The sequence below is a fragment of the Truncatella angustata genome, assembly GCF_020726525.1.
Source record: "Truncatella angustata strain MPI-SDFR-AT-0073 chromosome Unknown BKA67scaffold_7, whole genome shotgun sequence".
Classification (NCBI taxonomy): domain Eukaryota; kingdom Fungi; phylum Ascomycota; class Sordariomycetes; order Amphisphaeriales; family Sporocadaceae; genus Truncatella; species Truncatella angustata.
In genome coordinates this window covers 2,202,396-2,228,175 of record NW_025763387.1, presented here as the reverse complement: position 1 = coordinate 2,228,175, position 25,780 = coordinate 2,202,396, and the positions used below count along the sequence as shown (strand labels likewise).

At 48.2% G+C, this 25,780-nt stretch overlaps 4 protein-coding genes across 4 annotated transcripts; 3 read left to right on the top strand and 1 right to left on the bottom strand.

Moving 5' to 3' along the window:
* Positions 1-629: 629 nt before the first annotated feature.
* BKA67DRAFT_694203 (polyketide synthase) lies at positions 630-9,037 on the top strand (the record flags this gene model as incomplete). Its single annotated transcript, XM_046109262.1, has 9 exons — positions 630-827; positions 877-1,130; positions 1,178-1,196; positions 1,245-1,450; positions 1,498-1,775; positions 1,833-2,077; positions 2,126-7,471; positions 7,609-8,149; positions 8,197-9,037. The coding sequence occupies 9 exons, from the start codon at positions 630-632 to the stop codon at positions 8,811-8,813; spliced, it is 7,704 nt and encodes a 2,567-aa protein (XP_045955454.1). The 3' UTR covers positions 8,814-9,037.
* A 764-nt stretch (positions 9,038-9,801) lies between these two features.
* Positions 9,802-11,583, top strand: BKA67DRAFT_661883 (uncharacterized protein; the record flags this gene model as incomplete). The annotated part of the gene is made up of 1 exon (XM_046107900.1): positions 9,802-11,583. One exon carries the CDS (start codon positions 9,802-9,804, stop codon positions 11,581-11,583), a length of 1,782 nt encoding a protein of 593 aa, XP_045955453.1.
* A 695-nt stretch (positions 11,584-12,278) lies between these two features.
* Positions 12,279-12,989, bottom strand: BKA67DRAFT_682030 (uncharacterized protein; the record flags this gene model as incomplete). Its single annotated transcript, XM_046108937.1, has 2 exons — positions 12,279-12,836; positions 12,882-12,989. The coding sequence occupies 2 exons, from the start codon at positions 12,987-12,989 to the stop codon at positions 12,384-12,386; spliced, it is 561 nt and encodes a 186-aa protein (XP_045955452.1). The 3' UTR covers positions 12,279-12,383.
* Positions 12,990-20,169: 7,180 nt separating this feature from the next.
* BKA67DRAFT_538953 (uncharacterized protein) lies at positions 20,170-21,306 on the top strand (the record flags this gene model as incomplete). Its single annotated transcript, XM_046100553.1, has 1 exon — positions 20,170-21,306. One exon carries the CDS (start codon positions 20,170-20,172, stop codon positions 21,304-21,306), a length of 1,137 nt encoding a protein of 378 aa, XP_045955451.1.
* Between the last annotated feature and the right edge of the window lie 4,474 nt (positions 21,307-25,780).

Below are 25,780 nucleotides of genomic sequence, written 5' to 3'. Positions count from 1 at the left end.
GTGAAGATATTCCAAGTCCGTAGCCAATTAGGGTCAATCACCAGCCCGGGTCAGCTCCCGCGCTAGCGGCAACTCCCGCGGGAGCGGTAACTTTCACGCCACCCGTCCCACTTGCGGCAAGTGGCATACATTTCCGCGTCTTGATAATCGCGCGACTATAATGGTTTAAGTCTTGAGCATTGGATAACAGGAAACGTAGGTCACAAGGACGTAACATTGTAAATGGCTTAAAGATGATTCAAAATTCGATAATAGTCTAACGGGACAGTAAGACATGGTTCATAAAATGGGACCGATCACGATGTATTCGACAAATCATGCAGCAATGATCTGCAATCTCTCGTATGAACTGAATGGTACCTTTCAAGACGTGTCTCACTGAATAAAATATGGCCAAGACGGGTTGCGTTGAGCTACATGATCGTATTGTATATGTCTTTATATATGTAGAGGTATATGTGTACACAAAATATTACATAAGATATCTATATATATATATATACATACACATATATATATGTCATACAAGTTTGCCAATCTGCTGTTAAGCTACTTATATTGCAACATCGACCAGTTGAGAAGAACAATACTATTTACTTGCCATGCCATCAGTTGGAAATACGTCAACTATGTCCTCTCCAATAGACCGTGGTGATCCAAACGCTATTGCCATTGTGGGCATGTCCTGCCGGTTTTCCGGGATAGCGAGCTCTCCAGAAGGCTTGTGGCAGATGTTGACAAATGGACTTACAGGATGGACTAACACTGCAGACAATCGCTTCAACCTAAACGCGTTTTGGCACCCACAAGCTAGCCTTAGCGGTTCGGTGAGCAAAGAATATTCGCTGTCACATAGCAGCAACTAACTCGGAACAGTTTAATGCTCGTGGACTCCATTTGATCAAGCAGGACCCAGCGCTTTTCGACAATGGCTTCTTCGGCATCTCAAACATCGAAGCGAAAGCCATGGATCCACAGCATCGAATGATGCTAGAAGTTGCGTATGAAGCTTTTGAGGATGCTGGAATTGCCATGACGGCTTTGAAAGATTCAGATACGGCCGTATATTGCGCTGTTTCCCATCATGACTACGAAAAGATCCTCGGTAGAGATGCAGAGGTCTCGCCAGGGTAAGATTCCAACCTTTCCAACTCGATATAAATGTTAACCAGGATAGATATCGCTTTACGGGAACGGTAAAGATTTTGAATATACAAGTTAGTACATAACTAACGTTCTCACAGGGCCCATCTATGCTTGCAAATCGCATTTCTTATTTCTTCAATTTGCATGGACCGAGCATTACACTCGACACAGCCTGCTCTAGTGGACTAGTCGCTCTGCACGAAGCCTGCAAATCTATTCGCGGGGGTGAAGTAACACAAGCTCTCGTTGGCGGCGCAAACCTCATTATTGATCCCGATCAAGTCGATCTCATATCATCATTGTCGTAAGTATTCTGCAACCCATTTGAAAGCTGTGTTCTTACCATTGCAGATTCCTTTCGCCTCACGGCCGCTGCTACTCTTTCGATTCTCGTGCTGAAGGTTTCGGGAGAGGCGAAGGAATTGCTGCTGTGATGCTCAAATCGTTGGACAAGGCACTGCGTGATGGCGATACCATTAGAGCTGTCATACGTGGCAGTAGCGTTGTGCAGGACGGTCGTACTTCATCAATCACGGTACCGTCAGGTGAGATTCAGGCAAGGATGATGCAGAGGCTATATGAACAAGTAGGCCTTGATCCAAGCGATACAGCCTATGTTGAAGCACACGGTATGCTATATTGATGAAGTAAGTATCTAGAGATCGTCTCGCTCATCAATCTTTTAGGAACGGGAACAACATTGGGCGACAAGATTGAAGCCAGCGCCCTGCGAGATACATTTTGCAAAAACAGGGACAAGAGTAACCTTATCGTCGGAAGCATTAAATCGAATATTGGCCACACAGAGAGCGTCGCTGGACTAGCAGGTTTAATTAAAACCGTCCTGATACTCGAGAAAGGATACATACCCCCAAACCCGACTTTTGTTCAGCCGAGCGAGAAATTGCCGATTAAAGACTGGAATATCGAGGTGAGTCGGCAGCCACCGGTCTTCTGTCAGAATTCTAACTGAGTAAAGGTGCCAAAATGCATGATTCCATGGCCGGAGAACGAAATTCGTCGAGTGTCTATAAATAGTTTCGGGTACGGCGGTACAAACGGCCATGCCATCTTAGAAGCTGCTGCAGACTATCTTGGTCAGAGCCCAGCTAGAGTACAAGATAACTTAGACTCATCATCGCGCCCACGGCTTTTTGTCCTGTCTCATGAGCTTGAGTCAGGGATACGAGAAACTGCAGCCAACCTCAAAAGGTTTGTCACCAGCCTCGATGAAACTTCCCAATCCTTAGACAGCCTGGCTTTCAGTCTCAATCGACGCTCTGTCCTGAATTACCGATCTTTTGTTACGGCTTCAACAAAAAAGGAGCTTCTTGACAGCCTTGCAAGTCAAGCAACTGGGGAAGACCGAGCGACAAGCCGTCCTAAACCTCCCAAGATATGCTTTGCATTCACTGGCCAAGGAGCACAGTGGGCAGGAATGGGGCGGGATTTGTTGGACACGAACCCGTTCTTTGCAGAGTCAATGAAACGATCTCAGCAGATTCTGAACGTTATTGGTGCAGATTGGCATCTGATCGAGGAGATTAGCAAGGACGAGCACTCCCGCATCAACGAGGCAGCTTTTTCTCAACCAATTTGTACCGCCATTCAGATCGCACTGGTAGATTTGCTCGCATCGTGGAACATTCATCCGGTTGGTGTCATTGGGCATAGCTCGGGGGAGATAGCCGCTGCATATGCTGCTGGCATGCTTTCGGCAGAAGACGCCTTGAAAATTGCTTATCACCGAGGCAGATGTGTCGAAGTGTTGAAAGAGCGTTATCCCGATCTCCGCGGTGCCATGCTTGCAGCAGGTATCTCGGCCGCAAATGCTCAGACGTACCTCTTGGACCAGCCCATCAACGAAAAAGCCGTTGTTGCTTGTGAAAACTCTCCAAGCAGCGTCACAATTTCAGGTGACGAAAAGGCTGTACTGGCCGTACAAGAAAGGTTAAATGAAAAGAAACTGTTTCATCGAAGACTCATCGTTGAAACAGCCTACCATTCCCACCACATGGACCTGATCCGTGATGACTACATGGACTCCATTAAGGATATCAACTGTACTGCACGCCGGTCAAGTGTCCAGATGGTATCATCCGTCAACGGTGAGGAAGTTCAGGATGGCGTCCTAGGAGTCGATTATTGGTGCAATAACCTCACATCACCGGTCCGCTTCGTTGATGCGGTGGCTGGAATTCTCGAAGTAATTCGTAGCGAGAATAAGGAACCAGTGGCTATGGTCGAACTAGGCCCTCACGCAGCGCTATCTGGCCCAATAAAACAGACAATCAAGGCCAAAAGCATACAGGGGGTCGACTATCTGTCTGTGCTCCATCGCTTCCAAGATGGTAGCAAAACCGCGTTAACTGCAGCTGGTCAACTCTTCCAAAGCGGATACCTTGGGCTTGATTTGAATGTGATCAACAACCCCTATGGCACCACAGATAATCGCCACCTGTCAGATATGCCAAGATACAGTTGGAATCACAAAACGACGCACTGGAGTGAGTCACGTAGGAGTGCAAATTATAGGTCCCGTAAATTTCCCAGGCATGATCTCCTGGGAAGCTTTGGTCTTGACAGCATCTCTGATGAGCCAATCTGGAGGAACCACCTGAATCTTCAAAGGCAGCCATGGCTCGCAGGGCACGCTATTGGAGGGCTTATTATCTTCCCCGCTGCTGGCTACTTGGCTATGGTTGCGGAGGCTCTGAAGCAAGTCGCTCTGAGTGATGGAAACCCCTGGAAGAATCTGCGGCTCAAATTTCGGAACGTCAATTTTGGAAGTGCTCTCATTATATCAGACACTTCGACGGTGGAAACCATACTTGCCCTGCGATCACGCACCCATGGGAGCTCTTGGAGAGAGTTCCACATATTTTCTGTCCTGAACAACGGCCAGTCAACAGAACACTGTCGAGGGATGGTAACGACGACATCACAGGGCCGCCAACGAGACTTAACAGATGAAACCTCCACGGCATTGGTTGATCAAGTCAAAAGGGAAAACATGATCCAAATTGACCCTCGTAATTTGTACCAAGAACTGAGAACAATTGGTTTGCAGTACACTGGTGTCTTTGCAGGCCAACAACAAATAAGGGCATCAAAACATGGATCAGTATGTCGCATACCTGTACCAGATGTTCAGTCCATTATGCCCGCGAAGTATCAGCAGCCACATTGCATCCATCCGTCAACATTGGATCTCTGCTTCCAGTCAGTCTTTCCAATCATGAAAACAGCCGGTCTCCTTGGCAGCTCCACGTCGGTAAGCTTCATTAACAGCTTAGATATTCATACCGATATCCCTTCCAAACCGGGACAGGAGCTGGAAGTCATCACAAACTTACGTCAATATGGAAACTCAAAGGTGATTGCCGATACAGTTGTTACTCATTCTCGAGGGGGGAAGTCCTCCATGTTTATGAGAGTCAACGGATTAGTACTTGCAAGTTCAGGAGGGTTTCTACACAGTGGACCATCACAGCGCCCCGAAGGCGAATCATTGACGCACCAACTCAAGTGGTCTATTGATCCAGATTTGGCCCAGTCCGGCGCTGTTGTTGCCCATTGTCAACTGGGCCAAACAGAGTTGATGGCACAGGGGAACAACCATGTTTGTAGCGAATATGCGAAACACCTCATCCAGAAAACTCTGGGCTCGCTTAGTCCTCACGATGAGATAAAAATAGAGGGCCACTTGCTCAAGTTTTTCCAATGGTTGAAAAGTCGCAACACTACCCAAAACTTTGAGTCTTTGAGCTCGAGTACGACCGATATTGAAGAACAAGTCAAGAGAGCCGGGCCCATTGGGGAGATGCTAGCACACATCGGTCCTCATCTTGCCGAGATTCTTCGGGGTGAGGTAGATGCCCTTTCATTGCTTCAAGAAGACAATCACCTCGAAAAGCTGTATAGCCATGGAAGCTATGATAGATGCAACCGCCAACTCGCCAAGTATGTTCAACTGTTGCAATTCAAAAACCCAAACATGCGCATTCTCGAAATAGACCCCGGAACTGCGAACACAACAACGCCAATCATTGAAGCACTATCCACACAGGTAGACTGTTTGGGAAGACCAAAGTTTGACAAATACACTTTCGCGGACATCTCGACCGGCTCTCTTGAAGTGGCGGAACAAAGGCGCGAGAAATTTGGCGGCTTCATTGAATTCAAGAAACTTGACCTTGATAAACAACCCATAGAACAAGGCTTTGACTTGGGTTCATATGACCTTGTAATAGCCACGAATGCTGCTCACGCCACTCGGGACATCGAGCGTTCATTGAACAATGTCCGAGCATTGCTGAAAGAGAACGGTCATCTCGTTCTTATTGAGCATACTGTTCCTACTCTGCATACTGGGTTAATATTTGGTATGCTTCCAGGCTGGTGGCTAGCGGCGGACGGTCGGCAAGAAGGGCCGCTCCACGGCATATCTAAATGGGATGAGTGCCTCCGAGCCTGTGGATTTTCTGGCACCGACATCAACCTTCCAGATTATGGAAACGCCGAGCATGAAATGAACGTTTTGATAACGTCAGCATGCCAAGAGCCAACTCCATTGTGCCTTGGTACAAAAGATTTATCTCAGAGTCTAACTAATTCTCCAAGCTATGTTAAATCCCCAAGTACACAATCAGTCACATCCGATATTGCTTCTCCACGTTCGGCTACAGATTCAGGTCCATCTACGGAGGATATTTATGACGATCAAATAGTCCAGATTGTACATGGCGCAGCGGAAGAAAGCTTGGCTCAACACCTATCGGAAATCTTTAGAGCAGAGGGTATTCCTGCGGCGACGGTCGAATTGAAAGATCTGTTGCCAAGCGATAGGCTTGTAGTGGTACTCCTGGAGTCGATGGAGCCATTCCTGGCCACATGCGCCGATGAAGACTGGCAAAAAGTCCGGCAGATATGCAGTTATGCTGCAGGAGTTCTCTGGATCACTACCGGAGCGGCAATTGAGACCCCTAAGCCAATGGGAGCTCTCATTACGGGACTCTCACGCACTTTACGATCCGAGAATCGTTCAGCGAAATTTGTGACCGCGGATCTCGAAGAGAACTCGAGTGCTGAAAACAGATATGAATGGGATTGCCGCGCCGCTGTTAATATTTTCAATATTTTCCGGCGCTCTCTATATGACTATAACCCAGAGTCGATGATAGAGTGGGAGTATGCCGTCCGTGATGGCCAGATCCTGATTCCACGAGTCGTCGAGGAACTCCAAATGAACGACTATGTTCGGGATAGTGTGTCCAAATTCCACCCACGACTCCAAAGCTCACTCGAATCCGGGCGCGCCTTGGGTCTGAAGATTCGAGTACCTGGACTTCTGGATACCCTCTACTGGGCAGATTCCGAGAAGCACTCGCGCCCAGTCGGACCAGAAGAAGTCCGTGTCGAGCTTGAATTCATTTCTCTCAACTTCAAGGACATCATGATTGCCATGGGCCAGCTTGACGGACATTCCGAGTTGCTTCTAGAAGGAAGCGGAAAAGTCGTGCAAGTTGGCGATAGTTTGTCTAGCCAATTTGTTATCGGTGATTCGGTCTACGTATGCGATTTTGATGGTCTTGCAACTACGTCCAATGTCCATAAATCGAGGGTCCTTCGTGTGCCGCAGAACATGGGTTTGGATATCCCCGCCGCTACTGGTATCGCATATGCCACGGCTTTCTACGCCCTAGTCGATCGAGCTAACCTGCAAGCTGGAGAAACTGTCCTGATTCACTCCGGAGCTGGCGCAGTTGGACAAGCCGCGATTACGTTGGCTCAAAACGTCTGCAAAGCTGGCAAGATCTTTGTTACCGTGGGCAGTGCCGAGAAGCGCGAGTTCATCAAGAATACCTTTGGAATACCAGACGAACATATATTTTCTAGTCGTGGACTTGACTTTTATGAAGGAGCTCTTCGCCAGACCAAGGGCGAAGGTGTCGATGTACTGCTCAACTCGCTCAGCGGCGAAGCACTACAAAAGGGTGTTGATCTTCTCGCCCCTCTGGGACGGTTCGTCGAAATCGGAAAGAAGGACTTACTTTCTTTCGAATCAAGACTGGAAATGAGGTCTCTCGAGAAAAACACCCAATTCTCCACGGTGGATCTGACAATGCTTGGGAGGAAACGACCAGACCAGCTGCATGGAATTCTTGACACCGTTTTCAGCTTACTTGCCCAAAGTCAAATCACCACTTTCGGTCCCATAGAGGCTAGACCACTCTCAAAACTGGAGGAAGTTTTCAGATTGATGCAATCTGGACAACATATGGGCAAACTTCTCCTGAAGACTAATCCCGTTGAACCCATTTTAGTAAGTCGGCCATCCTCCAACCCCTAAAAACTGGTTTTCTGTGGGAAAATATGTGGAAACATCCGGGACAATAGCTGTCTGGTTTGATAGGAGCGGCAGCAGATTTTCTCGCACAGAAAGCTAATTGATACATCTAGGTCCAACCACCGAAACCAGCGGCTGTAAAGCTGAAATCGAACTTTTCCTACCTCGTCATTGGTGGAACTGGTGGCCTTGGAAAGCAAACTCTCCGTCTTCTGGCCAACCTTGGTGCTAAGAAGCTCATAACAATATCGCGCTCCGGCCTGGATGGTCAAACGACGAAAGACATGGTTGAAGAATTGTCTGGGCGGGGAGTAGAAGTGACGGTACATAAGGGGAGTGTCTTGGATAAGACATTCCTTGAAAGTTTGAAGGATCGTTGCAGGGACCATCCGATCAAAGGCGTTATCCAAGGTGCCATGGTTCTAGAAGATTCCCGAGTGGAAGGGATGGGGTACACGCAATGGCGAGCTGCAATGGAACCCAAAGTTTTTGGAACTTGGAACATACATGAGGTTTTCGGGGATTCACTTGATTTCTTCGTGCTCCTTTCAAGTATCGGCGGTGTGATCGGGTCTTTGGGCCAGGGGAATTATGGTGCCGGTAACACGTTCCAGGATGCCGTTGCTCGCTATCGAGCAGTATTAAGACTGCCAGGTAATGCAAACCCCACTAATACCATGATCTTGCTAACAGGAGTTCAGGTCGGTCCATAAATGTCGGATTAGTTGAGGATGCGGGATATACGGCAGAAAACGAGGCTGCGGCAGAGTTCATGAAACGCCAAGGCCTGACTACGTACAGGCTCGGGGAATTCCTGGCAACAATTGAGGAAGCAATAAAGAACCCCGTCGCAGCTACACCGAATGAGGCGCAGTTGCTCTGTGGCCTGAGCAGAGCCGACCCGAGCTCCCAGGATGAAGCAGGGATACTCCAAAGACCAGATCCGAAGTTTTCCTACATCTGGAGGAAGTCTCGAGGGCAAGAGCGGCGAGACCCAAGTTCCACTCAAGTTGATGTCCAAGCGGTCTTGAGATGTTGCGGAAGCGCCGAGGAGGCTGTCGAGACCACCTTAACTGCAATTAAAACAAAGCTGGCCCGCCTTCTAGCAGTCCTCGTCGATGACATTCGAGTTGATCGAACACTTGCAAGCCATGGTGTCGACTCCCTTATTGCAATCGAACTTCGAAACTGGATCTCGACCTTTTTGGAAGCTCATGTCGACAGTCTTGAGCTAATGAGCTCAATACCATTCGCGGACCTGGTTGCGTTGATCGCCAAAAGGTCTTGTTTGGTTCCGCCGGGAATCTTTGCTAAATGACCGGACAAGGCGGTGTCGCGTGGAAATAGGCGAGTGGGGAGGTTGAGGCAATGAAGAGCGGCGCCGAAACATTAGGAGGGGTAGTTACTGTACTTCGTATGCTGAAAGAATAGTAGTAAAACTAGAGTTGTGAAACTCATTAATAAACTTTCTTATTCTGAGCACTAAACTAAGCCACCCAGGGGAAATAGTATAGAGATGGAATCTCTGGACTGGCACTGATTGCCTGGCATTGAATGCATAGAACTTCCCACCACAGAGGCCCCTCCCGAGAAATACCAAGCTAGGTTCGGCACAGCGATCGCTACCTTATTTGGCCAAAAAAGAAAAAAGAAAAGGCTTGACACGAAGCAGGCAGAGCAGCTGTGCCTTTCTCAGATTTCACCTTTACTGCCATAGGCACTAACTAGGTTGCAACTCCAAGGTTGTTGTCGGGGTTCAAATAAGGCCGCCAAGCCCCAAGGCCTCTGGTCGCCATGCTAAAAGAGTCGCTCTCGACATCGGCACTATATGGCAGTTGGGCATGTGAATCTGCAATGCGCAATAATGGGCCCAGAGTGACATGATTTTACACCTGAACTGCACGGTACAGCGTGCACAGCAATCTACGGCCTTCCAAGCATGGAACGACAATAATTACTTGCACGAGAGAATAACCTGGACGGGCAACAAGGCTGCGCCTCACCAACACGTCCGCCGAGGCCCTGACCCCAACCTTCCCATGCATTACCAGGTTTCATCTTGTTCAGCTTACAGGATATTCGGGATCCATGCTTCAAAGTTTGGTTCCTAGAAGAGGCTTGTTACCAGACTGCATCGGCTGTGCATGTATCGAGTCGCAAGTAACCCACTGGCGCTTAACGTCAATTTCTCGGTACGAAGAGATAAGTAGAAGGATTTGCTTTGCTTTTCGAGAACCAATTTCCCACAGTATTAGTTTCTCTCTATCCATACTTCACTCACAGAATACTGGCCAGCCCCACTCATCATGGGCGACTCATTCACAAGCTCTCATACCCGCAACTCCATGGAGACGTCAGCGTTCATAACACCTCCGAGGCAAGGACATCGCTTTAAACCCCACCGACCACTAGCGCGAGCCGCTGGGGAACAACACAGCCGGCGCTCTCCTTCGAACCCGCCAGCTGAGCTGTCACCAAAACGACGCTGTGTATCTGCAGGTACGGCGTCGACATCTCAGAGCTTCTACCCTAGCCCAGAACCGGACAGGACAACTCCAGTACGAAAAGGACGATCTCCGAACACCACCAAGCCAAAGCCCGCAGAAGTCATCAGTCTCATCTCAGACGATGAATCTCCTGCACTAAAGCGGCCTTCCACTCAACCCAATAAGTCCGCTGTCTCGCGCTCGGCACCTGAAGTGCCCTTGCCTCAAAAAGCCGAGATCAAAGTGACAACACCAGATCGCCGAAATCAAGAACCCAAGGAACTCATCAGTCTCAACCAAGATGATGAATCTCCTAGGCTAAAAAGGCCGTTCACTCAACCACACAAGTCCACTGCCTCTCAGTCGGCACCTGAAGTACCCTTGGCCCACAAAGCCAGAATCAATGTGACAACCCCAAAACGCCCTATTCCACCTCGTCAGGCTCAGAGTGAGCCAGCCCGGGGACCAAGCACAAGCATTTCTAAAGCAGACAAAAAGATACAAGACTGTTTGAGAAAGCCTCTGCCTGCAGGTCAAAAAAAGGACGAAGTAGGCAACAATTACATATTTGATATCATCACTGCAGACGGCTCCGGGGTTAGGCTCGTGAAAATCGGCTCCACTAGCGGCTCCGAACGACTTCGTTTGCAGAGGATCGCCAAAGCTTGCCGGCATTTAAAGATCGAAGAACAGGATGACCCTGAGCATGTACCTATTCGACTTTACAAAAGAGCCGAATTCCTCATGCATGCAGAGCTGGAGGGCTTCAAGCATTCCTTCAATTGCCAATGCAAAGTGCATGACCATAGAGAGTATTTTCATGTCGACAAATCGTTTGCTCTTGAGGTTGTCCAGCGTTGGAGGAGATTCTGTGAAGGAGAACCGTACGACAACGAGGGCAAGCTAAGGCCATTCTGGGAGCATAGACTTAGGAAGCTTAGAGTTTGGAAACCAGATACGAAAGTCGACCGAGAACAACAGGGAGGCCGCTGGGAATGGTTCATCAACCCGAAGCGGTACGAACCTTTGCTTTTCGATCTCCAACATGAATCCTTAAAGCTGTGGAAGTGGAGGTGGCTTACTTTGGCACTGCTTCAATCCTTCGTGAACCTACTCAACTCCTTACTGCAAGCCACTTCTTTGAAAGTTCCTGCCTTTTTCCTAGTGGCGCTGTTACTCGGAGCTTGGGCAGAGACATGCGGCAAAAGTTTGCCAGCATTCTTAAGTGTTTCTAGCCGGGCAACGGGCGGCAATCGAAAGTCGATTCAGCGCAGGACTTCAACAATTGGTTCAGCCAATAATGAAGGCAATGCAAAAGCTATTGCAGGAGAACAGGAGCATCCTACATCAAGAGATCTAGGACGAGAGGCATACCAAGAGCAAAAAGACGTTAATAGCGATGGTTCATCTGAGATCAAATCTCCTCAGATCGAAATGGAGGACAACATCGATTCTATATCAACAGACGATGGTGGGAGCGTCGTTGGTGATCAAACCGATTTGTCCGTGTTTGATTCATATTGTGAATATGGTCATGGCAGCGGCCAGTCCAGTGGAGGCGGATATCTCGCAAAAATTGGTGATGGATCCAACCTCGCATGAATAATGATGGAGGCGATATCGAAGCTTTTTAGGTGTGAGAAGTTGAGCGATAGTGATCAAGGATCGATACTAATGACGCAATAAGCGGTAGGCCAAGATTTGTTCTTTCTACTCCATAATATTTATTGTTTTGGTAATAACGCTTAGCACTTACTTACTGTGAGAATAGACGAACCCTGTCTTTGTGTGGCGCTCGCTGTCAAAATTACGTCTCGTTGGATTGATTGTGGTCAAGTTGATAGAAAAATTGTAGGTTCAAGTGCACTGCGCCAAAACGCAGAAGCCATGGCCGTGGCGATGGATTGGATATGTCTGTCGATTCATCAGTCAGTATGTCAAAAGTTGGAGCCATTTAATTAGACCTGCAAAGCAAGAACAGATTCCGCAACGTGGTGAAGCCATTCATTGACGAAATCGACGGCATTGGTGCGCTCTGTGGTGTTAATAACCATCACATCATCGATGAATTGTTCCAGTGCTATGAGCAAATTTTTACTGTCTTATATACCACCGGAAATATGAATCTTTGTAACTCGGTTGGCTCGTTCCACTCTGACAGGAAGGTTGCGTCGTTCATGGTCCCTCTAAGAATCCAGAACAGAAGCTCGATCCAACATCGTTGGGTGTCTGGAAAGTAGGTACATTGGCATCAACCTTCAGGGAGCGGAAAATATTGTCTAACCTATGCCCTCATCAAGGCAAGCCTCCTGCCGTCTGTACGCGGAAGACTTTGGCAAACTATCAGACTCAGCGTACCGCACAATACCTCGAATATCGTCAAACGTGTCATTGACGGCGCTTCAAGCACTGTCGCACGATGCTAGTATCCGGTAGTTACCACAGGCTTGGCCACCATCGACCGTGACGATGATATCGTAACGTTGACCAACACCACCGCTTAAAACATTAGCTGTAATGAGTTCTATGAAAACCAAGTTGTTTACAATATCCGTCATCTTGTCTCTACCTATGGGAAACTCGAGCATAGTGTTTATAGTACCGTTTATAAGCCGAATGCGGTAGCCCTTTCCCGGTGTGAACGCAGTAGAGAAACGTTGCTTGGCCCGTAACGACTTTGGTGGCTGGGTCTTTAAAGACATAAGTGCTGCTGAAGAGACCGTTGTGGAGGGGATAAAGTCCATGCTTCTGAAAAATCGGCCATAATTGGTCTGTGATTCGACGGAACCAGCCGTTGAGAAAGAGGCTCGCCTTATCCTCTTCGTAGACGGGTCGACGTAGGGCCATGTATGACACTGCCACCGATTACGCTATTCCAGACTGCCAGGAACTATACCTACGATACCAAGTGCGACGGTATTTCGTTTTATGCTACTTGTAGGTGGTCGTATTGTTGTAGGCCCCGCTAGAAGGCATTTATAAATCAGGTTGTCGCCCACGATGTCCATCCTTGGATATTCAACATCGCTCAGAGAAAACGTGCGGAAATATTCATAGTCGTTAGTCTGATTGTCATATGCATATCACGGAAGGTCAGATATATTTTCGGTACATCTATCCAGTGGAGCACGCAGGGCATGGTTTAGGAGATGCGGAAATGAACACAACGGTTGCGAACATCGGGACACGAGGCAAACAGGCTCATTGGTCATCAAGTCACCCGATCACACTGGACAGCACAGGAAGCTTGTAGTCAGGCCTTTCTTGTCGAGGGGGAAATCCGGCATGCGATGAGATATGATTAGTCTAGAACTATGTAGTAGGACTTTACAAAGGGACTCCATTGTATACTAGCACCCCCACGCAAGTACAAGTAAATCAACTATCTAATACGCAAATAATCTGTGTCGGGATCGGGTCGTGCTCGTAGATGCGATCACTCGTTCAAAAGCCGAGGCAGCATTTGAGACGATACTATTAAGTCGGCAGATAAGCTTATGCCAAACTTACCTGTCACTCCTGATGCTAGACCGTATTCAAACGGTTAGTATCCTACGCTACGTTAGGTTAGATGGTCACAACAGGGGATGGTATTCAAAGGTCACTTATATGAGGTTGGAAGGCAAGTCAAATGAATTAGATGATGGTCGGTATTCTTTGAACATAGTAAAGCAAGATTTCAGCATTGAAGAAAACGTTACATTGTTGCAACAGAACATGCTCCACTTTCATGCGTATGGAGTAAACCTTGAATCTACTGGAGATTTCCGCACTACAAGTCATTCAAGCTCTGCATAACATACTCTTCTAGGCTACTTAGTCTACGACTGAGATGGTTGAAATCGTTTGTGTGGTAGGGAACGTCGAAGATTTGGAAAAGTTTCTATAGTAGGCTGAAGACAGTGAGACGAGAAATTGAAGTGACTTTTTCCTAATCCAACGATATTGTGTTTGTAGCATTGTTCTGGTTGTAATATGATAATTATGGAGATAAACAGTGAGTAAGGTGGGCAGGCTAGCAACCGCATAAGCCCAACAGCTTCTGTCGTTCAAAAAGCAAATTCCCTACTACTTCTCCTCCACGTAAAGCAACATTGAATAACACGAACCCCACAGGCCTCAGCTTTTCTCCAGTCTCATTGGGAGGAGACTTAAGAATCATCAGCAGAAGAATGACTGTCAGGCAGCGTCTCAAGCGCGCAAGCCCGGGACCGAAATAGCTCGGCTCCTCGTAGATTCCAAGCGGCGTTTCTGGGGAGTAGCGTAGAACCACACTAGTCTTGATCAATGTCTCCATCCTCTTGCATATAACGGCACCGGATAGCTGGACGCGTGAATACGACTGGGTAGCTTGCATAGGGCTCAGTCAGATTCCCGATGGCGTGCATGAGACCGTTGAATGCTAACCGTTAGACGTCGTCTTTTAAGGTTTTATAGAGCATGCAGTCAGACGCGCGTTTATAGCCCCTCAAGAGCCTCGGGGGAACAGCTTTGTGGTTCGACCAGTCGCAGCGCGTCAACGTAATTTATTTTGGAATGCATGGTGACTGTTCGCTATGCTTATGAGTCGAGAAAAAGTGTTGTAATCTGTGGTTTTCAAAGTCCTGGTAGTTACGTCCATAGCTTGCGCATGTAGATTAGTGTGTTTCAAGGAAGAAGAGAGAGTGGTAAACACTTATCAAATAATGGTTCACCGAGAATTGAAGCCATTTGTGACTTTATGATTGATATAACAAAGTTCGACTAATTTCTCAGCAAAAAAAGGGTTTTCAGCATTATGCATGCAGTAAATCCAAGGATTGGATACACATGGATACACGCGAGGTCTTCCAATATACCAAGTAGTTCTGCTTGGGTCAGATATAGGCGGAAAATTTGATGGAGTCTGATAGGATGGGAATCATACTCGCGTTTACATCCGCTATTGACCTATTTAAAGGCTTTAATTCATGTCATCCGTGGGGAAGTGCCGGGTTTCTTTTGAGACAGTTGAATGTCCGCAGATGTGCTTTCGACCTCGATGGTTTTCGGACAACGAAATTGATGACCGGCTTGAACATTCTAGACAATTGCTTGCCATGATTGGTGGTAGAAACGTCTGCATCCTGTAAATGCATGCACAGTTGAAGTGCTGATGGCTGATTCGGCACATAAGCTTACATTTAGCATGCTGACCCGACTCATGTGCACACCAAGTAGTAATATATAATGTCTGACATGATACTCCCGTTCTGGTAACCCCGCCGGATCAAGATCGCTGTATCAGTTCCGGGGTCATGTGTTGTTTGTTGGGTGGTGCATAGAATGGGGTCGTACTCAACAATCGCGATCGCTCTCTAGTAAATCTGTCACCTTCATGCTGGATTCCCGGCATTTTACGATGTGTAATGGGTATTTGTGCGTTCGCAGGAGATCAGTCTGTTCATGCATGACATATAGCAAGGTAGGGGAAGCTACGATTGGGTTTTCCTACCTTCTCACAAGGCCTAACAGGACGTCGCAGGCATCCGCTCCACACCCTTAGGTGTTTATGGACTTGCCTCAGGTGAATGTTGTGTGACTCTAGTCATCCTTCAGCTGTCAGCCTCGAACGGATAAGCCAATCATGCTTGGCAACCACCCGGTGGTCAAAGCCTTGAGGGTGTCCATGATATGCATGACAGTAACATGAACTAAAAAGTCATTAAACCGATCTTGATTCATAACGAACGCTTGGAAATCAGTATATCTTGTAATGTCAGCATGCTACGTGATCCTCAAATTACTACCAGGTTTGGATCTGGTCAATCGCATGATGCTCATGTAGTGGCCGAATCTTGCCCAGGGGGTTCTTCTCGTGGGGGATGGCGGCCCTTGCAAGCTCAAGTTGTTGGATCACAAATAGCAACATAGATGGAACAAGCGACCAACGGATAGGCTACATTGGCGGCGACCTTGTCAGTGGATATGATGGACAAAGATCTACATCTCAGCTTTTGGAAATCCGCAATTATGCTGATCGAGATGGTTTTGAAGCTATGGAGTTGATATAGATCTCGCATCAGACCCCACATTTCGAGAAGCACATCTATTTCTGCAATAATGGGGCACCGTATGATCCTTCAAAATGCGCTTCCACTTACACAACCCCTGCAATTCCTCGGCAATTCCAAGGCCCTCATGCAATCAAATTGGCTCCATAGTGAGAGATCAGCTACGTTCGGTTTACAGTACTCTGAAGCCAGTGGCAGCTCTAGAACAGCCCGTTGCCTCAAATTGACCACTCAGCGGTACTACAAAGAGAACAGAAATATGTTACCGCCTTCGCACTCAGCCTCAGAATCCTGTGGGTTGTCTGTTACCAATTTAGAAAAGACCAACCGGAAGTCATCGCTTCCGCAGCTGGCGAGGCTGAATGTTGGCTCAACTGCATATAGCCGTGTTACACGTCCAGTCTCGACCTGGACGAAGAACGGGCCTGAAAAACATGGTATCTAATCGTACGGAAATGCACAAGCAAAAATGAACAAAGTCATGCAGTTCGGCGCTTCGACGTCGCTAAGTGAGATTAGACGGGTGTTGCGGACCATCTGCCGCTACCACAGAAGTAACTATTGATAGACAACCCTCATGTGGCGCTCAAGTTGGTCAGCACATGATTGCCTAGTGATTTTCGGACGCTCTGAATGCTGTTTGTCGTTGCACCTGCAAAGGAATCGTGCATCATATCTTACAATCCAGGCTGTAGAAATAATTGCCGCCGAGAGTGGCTCACCAGTCTACATTTGTTAATTGGGATTAAACCTGGGTTACATGACGCGCCAAAGGGCAATCCTTCGTCAAAATGGTATTTGAAATCAATAGCGACACGAGTCATCTTCGATATTGGCAGCGGATCGCCTGAACAATGATGATATGGGGCGTATTCAGAACGCTTTTTTAAGACATCGTCGCCATGAGGATTGCAGAGGTGGAGCAGACTCTACATACCGTAACTAGGACCCTGAATCCTCAGACGATCTCGCAAATCAATTGTGCATGCCGCTAGTGATATGCCGCTAGTTGCTCGTCGCCGAGACGAATTTTTCTTTCGATATTGAATCTCGAGGGCCATAATGTGAGAGGATATGAATGCGACAATGAGGAAGCAGCTTACTGGGGTTCAAACTAATTGATATTTCCACGACTCATGTTCCAGAAGAATGGAATAGAGAAAGAGAGACTTAGTCTTAAACTAGCTGTCCAGTTGGGTGGCATGAGCTTAATTTAGTTCTGGTTAAGCCGTATCGAGTATAGTGTCGTGATGAAGACTGATTATGCTCGATTGGTTAGTTTCAGAAGCAAGGAACGAGATCTGCACCAGGTCGCGTTCAGTAACGCTCGAGTGACGCCATCTACCACCGGTCGAAAAGCCAGTGTCATTGCTGTAAACAGGGCGATCCAAACCCAAAGGCAACCTCGTTTGGTGATGATGCGCATTTGCATGCAACTGACTATGACAAACGCTACTTGTCCCCAGATGACGCTATCAGCTTCCTCCCTCGTCAGTGCGAAGATCGCAGGAAGCTCTAACATTCCTCAGGAATCCTGGCCAGGTAAATCATTGAACAGAGACAGTTGTGGCGACGACTATCCGGCGACAAAATGTGTGCAATATGCAATGGGGGAAATGTGAAGCATTTCGGACAACAGATTTGTTTTGTGTATTTTGGTTGGGCGGTTGCTTATCCAGCTTTCTGGCATCTGGTGCAGCTGAATCGCAGATCAGACGAACGGGGATGGCCTGAGTGATGTTTCATTGCTGCCCCGCTTGAGGTAAACTCGTCGAAAACCCGGATGCCATCATGAGACAGGGCCGTCGGATGAAAAGACTTGGTTGGGCGTCTAAGAGCAGCTTGAGAACAGCCGGCTGGCAAGAACTACCATTCGCCAAACATGTTGCAGGTAAAGGGCTAAATATCGGTCTGTGGAGGGACGGAATGCATCTAGATGTGATTCGTAGAGTCGATTTCACAGCGGCAGAATCAGGTGTGCTGAATCGGACAATGAGGTGTCGCGATGCCAGTGCCGCAGGATGATGTGGTAGCATAGTCAAGCATAGGTCTCTTTCCTGGATGTGACAGCCACATCAGAACCTCTCCACGTAACATGATTGGCTGCTGAGGAATCGACCCTTCCTTGCTTCTCGCAGGGCGGGACTGTAGTTTCGGCCTTATCCTGTCATCATCATGCACATAACCGGCTCAACTTTTGCGAGTCCTATCAGGAATGTCTTGCTTGAATCGACTGAAGCTGCTTTTTATCAGAGAGAAACTTTGGGCCATTAGTGACTCATCCCTGAGCACTTGCTCGACTAGTTGAGCTTGGAACCTATATTTGTAAGATAGGAGGTCTGATCTGGTGAAACTATAATTACTACCATCACTAGACGACCAGCTTGGACAGCCACCAAGTTAGAGCTTCTTAACGCCAACTGTTAGCGGCGATGTTAGATCAATGCTAGACAGCCGCATTCCCGGGATCATCACGAAAGGTCTGCATGCGGTTCGCAACTTCGAATACGCCGCGACTTTTAAGACTTGATCAAAGTTATCATTCTCATGGGTGCTGCAAGCGAGTCGCGTGTGAGACATTCCCAGTGCGTGAATCCAAATGGGATCAACCGGGTGAAATTGTGCATTGCATGGCAATTGAATTGTTGCGCAGCGCCATCTTCCGTATGCCTCTCTTGGTGCCACCGCGCCGGCGAAGTTTAGGGGGGGCAACTGCCAATGCATCTTCTCCGTCACTTACGCAACAAAGAAATCCTATCACTTGCGACGAGAGATTCATCTGCAACGTAAATTCCATCTTACCGCCATTCTGATTTTACAGGATCCGTAAAATCACGATCGTCTGATATGCCAGCCTCCATATCCACACGCTCAGATAATGTTAGGTTTTTCTCGGGTGGGGAATAGCCCCAGCACAACGGTCGGCACCACATAAAGTAAAATTGTCGTCAACCACATGGATATGTATGCAACTCAATATGTGTTTGCGCTTTGCGGACTTCGGACGCGCAACAGGAAGCGAGAGAGCGCCATGGCGTTCATCACCCCATTCATTTCACTTCACCATGTGACCACTATCGCGTTCTTATGAGCAATCGTTTAGCGCCCTGCTGGTGTTTCTAGAAAACTAGAAACTTTGGAAACACTTTGGCGCGAAATCTATCTCGTTCGCACTAACTGGAGACCCTATCGAAATCGTGAAGCGAATCCAACCAAGCCCCCTAGTTCATAGCCCCACGACCCAACCCCTTGTCGCCGTTTCTTCCCTCAACCCTGCCTCCTCCTCGGCCTCCACGATGAGCTCAAAGTTGGGTGTCCGATCTCTCTCTGGAGATGGACCCTGTCTTCGGTTCCTTGATGAAGACCCTCCAAGTTACACTGGCAAGGCGCTCTGAGGTAATAGCGGCCACGGTAGAAACAGGGCACCAGCTCCTATGTATCTTGGAAATAGGCTTTGACAGACTACTTTAGCTGATCGCCTCCCCAGCGGCCAGCCTCTCAATTGATCATGTTCGCACTACTTCAAACGTTTCTTCAACCCCTCCAGTTCTTCAAAGAACCCAAATATGAATATCGAGTCTTATTACTCCGTACTTACTTACTTACATATTGCTCTTGTCCAGGCTTACCTGCACTGAGGGCCTGTGCCAACCTAACCCAATCGTCTTCGCAATCCCCCATCTCTACATGAAACAGACCTCTAGTCGACCAATTGAAGCCCGAGCTGTTGCCTCTAACCGGTTGCGTCCAGCGGACCTTGTGCACAACTTCGCCAAGTCTGCATAGAGGTCTCATCCACGCCCATTTCAGTAAGCAGAAACGTTTCCGTGATCACTCCGTGGCCCAAGGGGCCACTTGGTTGGGGCCGGGACCAGGGGTCGATAATCTTCGTGGACCCCCCGTCCAAGACACTCAAGTCTGCACTTACAAGAACTACTTACACCCCTCGCTCCCTCCTTCATTAACCAGCTAGTATGCTCTGATGCTACTTCACTTATTGCCTCTTCCTTACACCTGAAGTCGTCTACCGATCTGAGGCTTACAATATATTAATTAGTGTGGATTGACCAAAGATAACGGAAGAACTCCACACCCATTCCTATACGAGCAGGAACTGGTGGGTGGGAATCACTTATTACCATCGATGCAGCCCGCCATGGCCCAAGGGGACGTTCATTCTTCTATAACGGAGGCCAGGAAGTTTGACACTTCGGAGAAAGCAAGTACTCAACCATTGCGTGCTCGATCGCACGACAGCTACACAGCCCGTTCTACCTACAACGCCGACCTGCTCAACGAATTCGCTGGAATGGACGAAGATTGCTTACTAGGCGAAGCCACCAACGTGAAGGAGTCCAGAAAAGAGGATACGGTTGTGGAGCCGCCAGCTCTTCCGCAAAAGTCGAGTCTACGCGCCTCACGCATACTCGATAGCCTCAAGTTGAGTTCAATCGAGTCGGCTACACAATCTCTGACGACACCACATGACGCATACATGTCTTCAGAGGAAGACGCTTCGTCCTCAGCGGACGAATTCTCCGACTACGACTTTGACTCTTGCAGTGAGGCTTCACAAGGTGCATCAGTACGGAGGAAGAGCTATGAAGATACTGCGCGAGTCGTCTCGGTCATCTACTCCGGCAAACCTTCGCTGGTGGACCTTCCCTCGCCTCGGCGATCGACAACATCATCTGCCTCGGATACAGAGAGCGATATCTCAATTGAGACACCAATAGACCACCCAGCTGCAGATGGTCACCCACCGAGGACAAGCAGTCTGATCCCAACCACACCACCTTCATTCTTGAAAGAAGATCCCTTTGCAGAGACACGATACGTTCCCGATGCTGCAAGAGATGGTCAGCTAGATGGTCCTCTGCGAGTATCCAAGGCACCTGCTGTACTCAACCGCGTGCAACGAACTTTCAGCCTGGTCAGGAAGCGAAGCAGACCCTTCCTTCGCACCGCCAGTAGTACAATGTCCAGAGATGACCTCATATTACCTCCCCTACCTGTATCAACGATCAACCTACCATCACTAATAACATCAACTGCGGAGCAAGCTGCGGAGGCAAAAGGCGCGGCAGAAGTCGTGGAGTCGCCCCGTTCACCAGTAAAATACAACGATATCATCAAGGCAGCAAGAAAGAATAAGCATGCTGCATCGAAAAGCATATCTGCTGCGTCACTCCCTCTCACACCTATAACTCCTATAACACCGACTTGTCCCGTCGCCTCAAAGAGGGGCATTCTCAGTGGCTTGAAAGCCAATAGGCGAAGCATGAAGCCATAACTCATTTTTTATTTTTTATTTATAGCATTGGGCAAAATTGATTTGGCATGGCGTTATCTGGACTCACTTGAATGGCATACAAAGGGCGTCAGGCAGATCATGTTGGGCATGGACACATGACATTACAAGCATGTGGATAATTGGGATTTGGTTTCCGGGCATATAATGATACCTAACAGGAGGCCGCGACAGAATGTCCAGGAATGCGACATAGGAGAACAAACTGAATGATACCATGATGATTATTTTTGCCAGACCTTAACGAGCTCATTGCCACGATCATGTCTTAACTCGGAATCGTCCGGAAATGTTTACCGTCCAATGAGGGGATTCATTTGTCGTTGATTATACAATGCCCCAATGTAATTAAGCGCACCAGCCGACACTAGTGGTTTGTATTACTGGTAATAGTACGATTTCCATAGCAAAATTCTCGCTGCAGGGCACAAGGTCTCCAACTTCTAAAGGGGCTATCCGCTATGGCCCGGTAAAGGACGCGCCTGCAAGGAACAGGTGGTGATCCCCTGGCCTGCCCAACTGAGCTGCCCCGCCGCGCCATGGAGATGCCGACCTATATAGCACATCCCTAAATGGGCTGCAGCACTTACGTTGATGATGGATCACACCTCTAAATTTTGTGAGACAACTGAACAAACCGACCGTGAAAGACATGTCATCGAGCGGGGCTATACAAATACAGAGTAGTTGATGCGGAGGATCCGTCCTCCAGATACAAAAAAAGAAAAAATGAGAAGGAAAAAGAATAATCAAATAAATGCAAAAATGCAAAAGCGACCCCGCATAGTCTTGGCTTATTGAGGCGCATACACTATAGCGAATCCCACCAATCCATCTAATATTATATATCGGCGTTCTCATGGGGTGTGAGCTAGAACCCCGTGGTGGTGTTGTGTTCGCTACCTGGAAAAGTCGTCACCGGCAATGTGTGGTTCCGCTTCCTCAATCCGTTAACGCCGACGAGGTTGCGCATCATAACCCACCACCAGATAGAATGCGAGGTTGGCTAGGGCACGGCAAACTGTGTCTTGCAGCCAACCTCAGCGGGATAACCCATGCCACGATTCTGGAATTAATATTTAGGGTTTGGGACACGGTCGTATCAAAGATCTGCACCAGCCAAAGAGAAAGCAACAGGACCAACAACGACTGACCACACCAACGCGCAATTCGCCAACGGAGATGTGGAGAGGCCACACGTACCACACATGCAACACGTGTTCTGGGCGTTTTTCGAAGCATCCGTCATCTCATCGTTACTGATCGTTTGAACAGCGTGCGCAGTCGAGTTTGCTTAAACTGTAGACTACGCTCCAGCCGTGACGCAAGCCCACCGGCCACCAACCGTTCTTGGTTGCGTCGTCGACAAATCATGCATGAATATATTGTGTAGGCCCACCTCCAACAACCAGGTCGTTAGCCCAATAAGGTGAGATTCTGCTGCGCGCATCTGCCTTGGGCCTGTCACGTTCCAGTATGGCTATCTGAAAGTCTCATCGCGGACGGAAATGCCGCGGCCAACGCCGTCGTTCTTCCAGATCATAGCCATAATTGACCGCTCCAGAAACACAGGCGAAACCATCCCGATTTCCAGTGGCGCATTGCAGTGTCTATCATTTTCAATAAGCTGGGTAGCTGCGCTGCCGCCCACGGAGTAAATCGAAACAGCCTCCGAAACGAAATGCCCCTCATCACTAAAGCGTCACGCGTATCTCTCAGGATATTCTGGCGTTTTATGAAACCGTATCCCCCCTAACGCAGTCCCAGTAAAACAATAGGCACAGACGTCTCGCTTACGATTTATTCCCAGGATTGACAGGATTCGCAGACATTCTGCACTGCGCGACACAGACTTTTGCCGTCCCGCCTATGCAGGCCTTTCTGGGGAGGCAAGTCAGTGCCCGGAACTTCATGCACGTGTCGGGCATAGGACTGCTTCTGCCGCGCACGGCCGCGTCCCGCGTAGCCGGTGTCGCGACCATCAGAACGTTCTTAATTTATGGACACGGTCGGCAGAAGTCTTGGAGGTGGAGCCACTGTGCGCATGCACCTGAATAAGGAATGTGTTATACTTTATGGACTTCGTCCGTGATGCGGCTGGAAGCGGATATACTGCCTCAAGGGTATGAGTGGTGAGCCGGACGTAGTCCTCACGGAACATTGGCATCGTGCCAACCCCCATCGTGGTAGGTATATGACTCTCTGCTAGAATTTTCCATATCATGCGAGCAAGTTTCGTGCTCACGCTCGCCTATAGTGGGCTCCCGGTCTCAAAGCCTGCTTCCAGCAAGACACCGGGCTGTCCTAGAGGTGCTGCACTTTGGTAGTTTATGCACAGACTAAGTGACATTCTGTCTCTGGAAATAAACGACGCCTTCCGGACACTGCGAAATGGTAGAATGATATTTTCTGGACTTGGCGTTCTTACTTAACAGACCGAGGTTCTCAAAACGGCATTTGGAGGCATATCGGCATTTCGGTTGCTCGACTATGATCCTGTGATGACACGGCGGCATGAGCTGACTCTGACTCATTGCCTGCCTCTGGCTAATCTATACTGCGCTACTCACTTAAGTAGCAAACATACTTGAGACTGTGATAGCCACAATAGCTGAGCCACAAATTTCAAGACCAAAGTACATACTATACGCATGGCTCAGATAGACTCTCAAGGAGCAGTCTGGACGATCCATCGTCGTTAACTATCATCGGCCGTTCAATATCTTCTTGGGTGCTAGAAGGTCAGCGAACTTCGATCATCCAGCACGGAATGACTGCTGGTATGAACAGTCCGTTGCGCCTACTTCCAGCGACAGAGTCATACATGGTAACCAGATTTTAGTCTTGTTGTCCTTGTGCCAGGTCTGCAGAAATAGTTGAATCGTTGGGCTCATGAGACCTGCTGTGGCAGCATGCTAGTTGAAGGCGATATTATGCCACGCTGGCATGTCCGAACCCACTCAACTCCAGCTGCTTCGTCGCAGAATTCCGCCCCCGCCTTATGGCAAACATTGTTAATCTATTTCACCTTAATTGCCTTCCTTACTTTCACTTTTGATAGAAGTGTGATATCAAGTTGAGTGTATTTTCGGCCACACAACCAGTATAGTTCACCTGAAGTCCCTCTTATCGAGATGAGTTGTTAGTTTAGAACCCAAATAAGTTTGTATTGACCACCGTAGCAGCCTGACATGGCTAGGCATAATACTCGACCGAGCATTGCCTCAACATGAGAGCCATAAATACCCGATTAGTGTCCGAAGCCATGCATCGGCTGGCTCGATGATCCGCTGAACTGGTGTCAACACGAGCAACACGCCTACTACTCTTCCATAACCTTAACCCCTTGGTTCCATTTTTCGTTTGGTCTCATAACATTAGAGCACCACATTTTCTGCTAAGCACCCTTGATGTAATCTTTTCCTCAGACACACTCATGACTCAAGCAGCCGAACGGGTTAGTCTCCCGAATGATAGTTCTGCCGATGGGAAACAATACGCCACCGTAGTCCAAGCTGGAATCTACTCATGGCTGGAGATTACAGATTAGTTCAATTGTTCTTAGCTTTCATGCCATGGTGGTATCTGTGATGTTTCCTGTGCACGCGAGTGGCCGACCTCTCTATGAGCGGCATTTTCTTTTCTTTCTTCAAGCCCAGTTATCTCGGCCCAAGCGGCTACATCTCACACACCTCTTGCATCTGCCGTTGGATATTATCTAGCGTAGGCTAAGTGGAACTGCTTTAAAAATGCTCCAGTTAACCTTCTGGCTCTTGAAAAGTTTGAAGATTCAAGCAGGGGGCCCTTCGCGTTTCGCGCTTCTAACCTGGCTCGACGTTCAGATGGACAAAACGGATGGACCGGGCTCTAGCTATCATCAGAACTAGCAGCTTTCTTAGTTTTGCTGAATGCAGGGCGATCTTCGACGCTTCTATGCCAATACTACTGTTGCTAAATAGTAGTTGTGTAACTATGCACGACTACTATATATAGCTTAATAAAGGTGTATCCAGAGCATTATTCAATGGCTTCTACAACATGACTCAAAACATTCAGCTTACTACATCATTCGCATGTCCAAGGGGAAAATATATATGGACAATATCTACGCCTCTGGCAATTTGCGGCGCATGCAGCGATGTTATAAGTCACTGGACTCGAAATTCATCTGTTGGTGGCGAACTTCTCGGAGCACTCGAACCAGAGAGTGTGAGTTCATACCAAGCTGGCTTCACGACCTACGCATTACCGTATGTCAGCTTAACCAATGTATACTATTCCAGTAGTCCCGGTGCAGATTTTATGGCAGGAGCAGTAGTAGAAACCCGGGTAATACGATCTCATTCCAGTATATGGATACTATCAGGAGTGGGTCACACATATGTACGTCCGACTGCAACACCTTACACTCCCTGCCTTTGCTCGTATAAACACACAAATTTTTTAAAATTCTTTT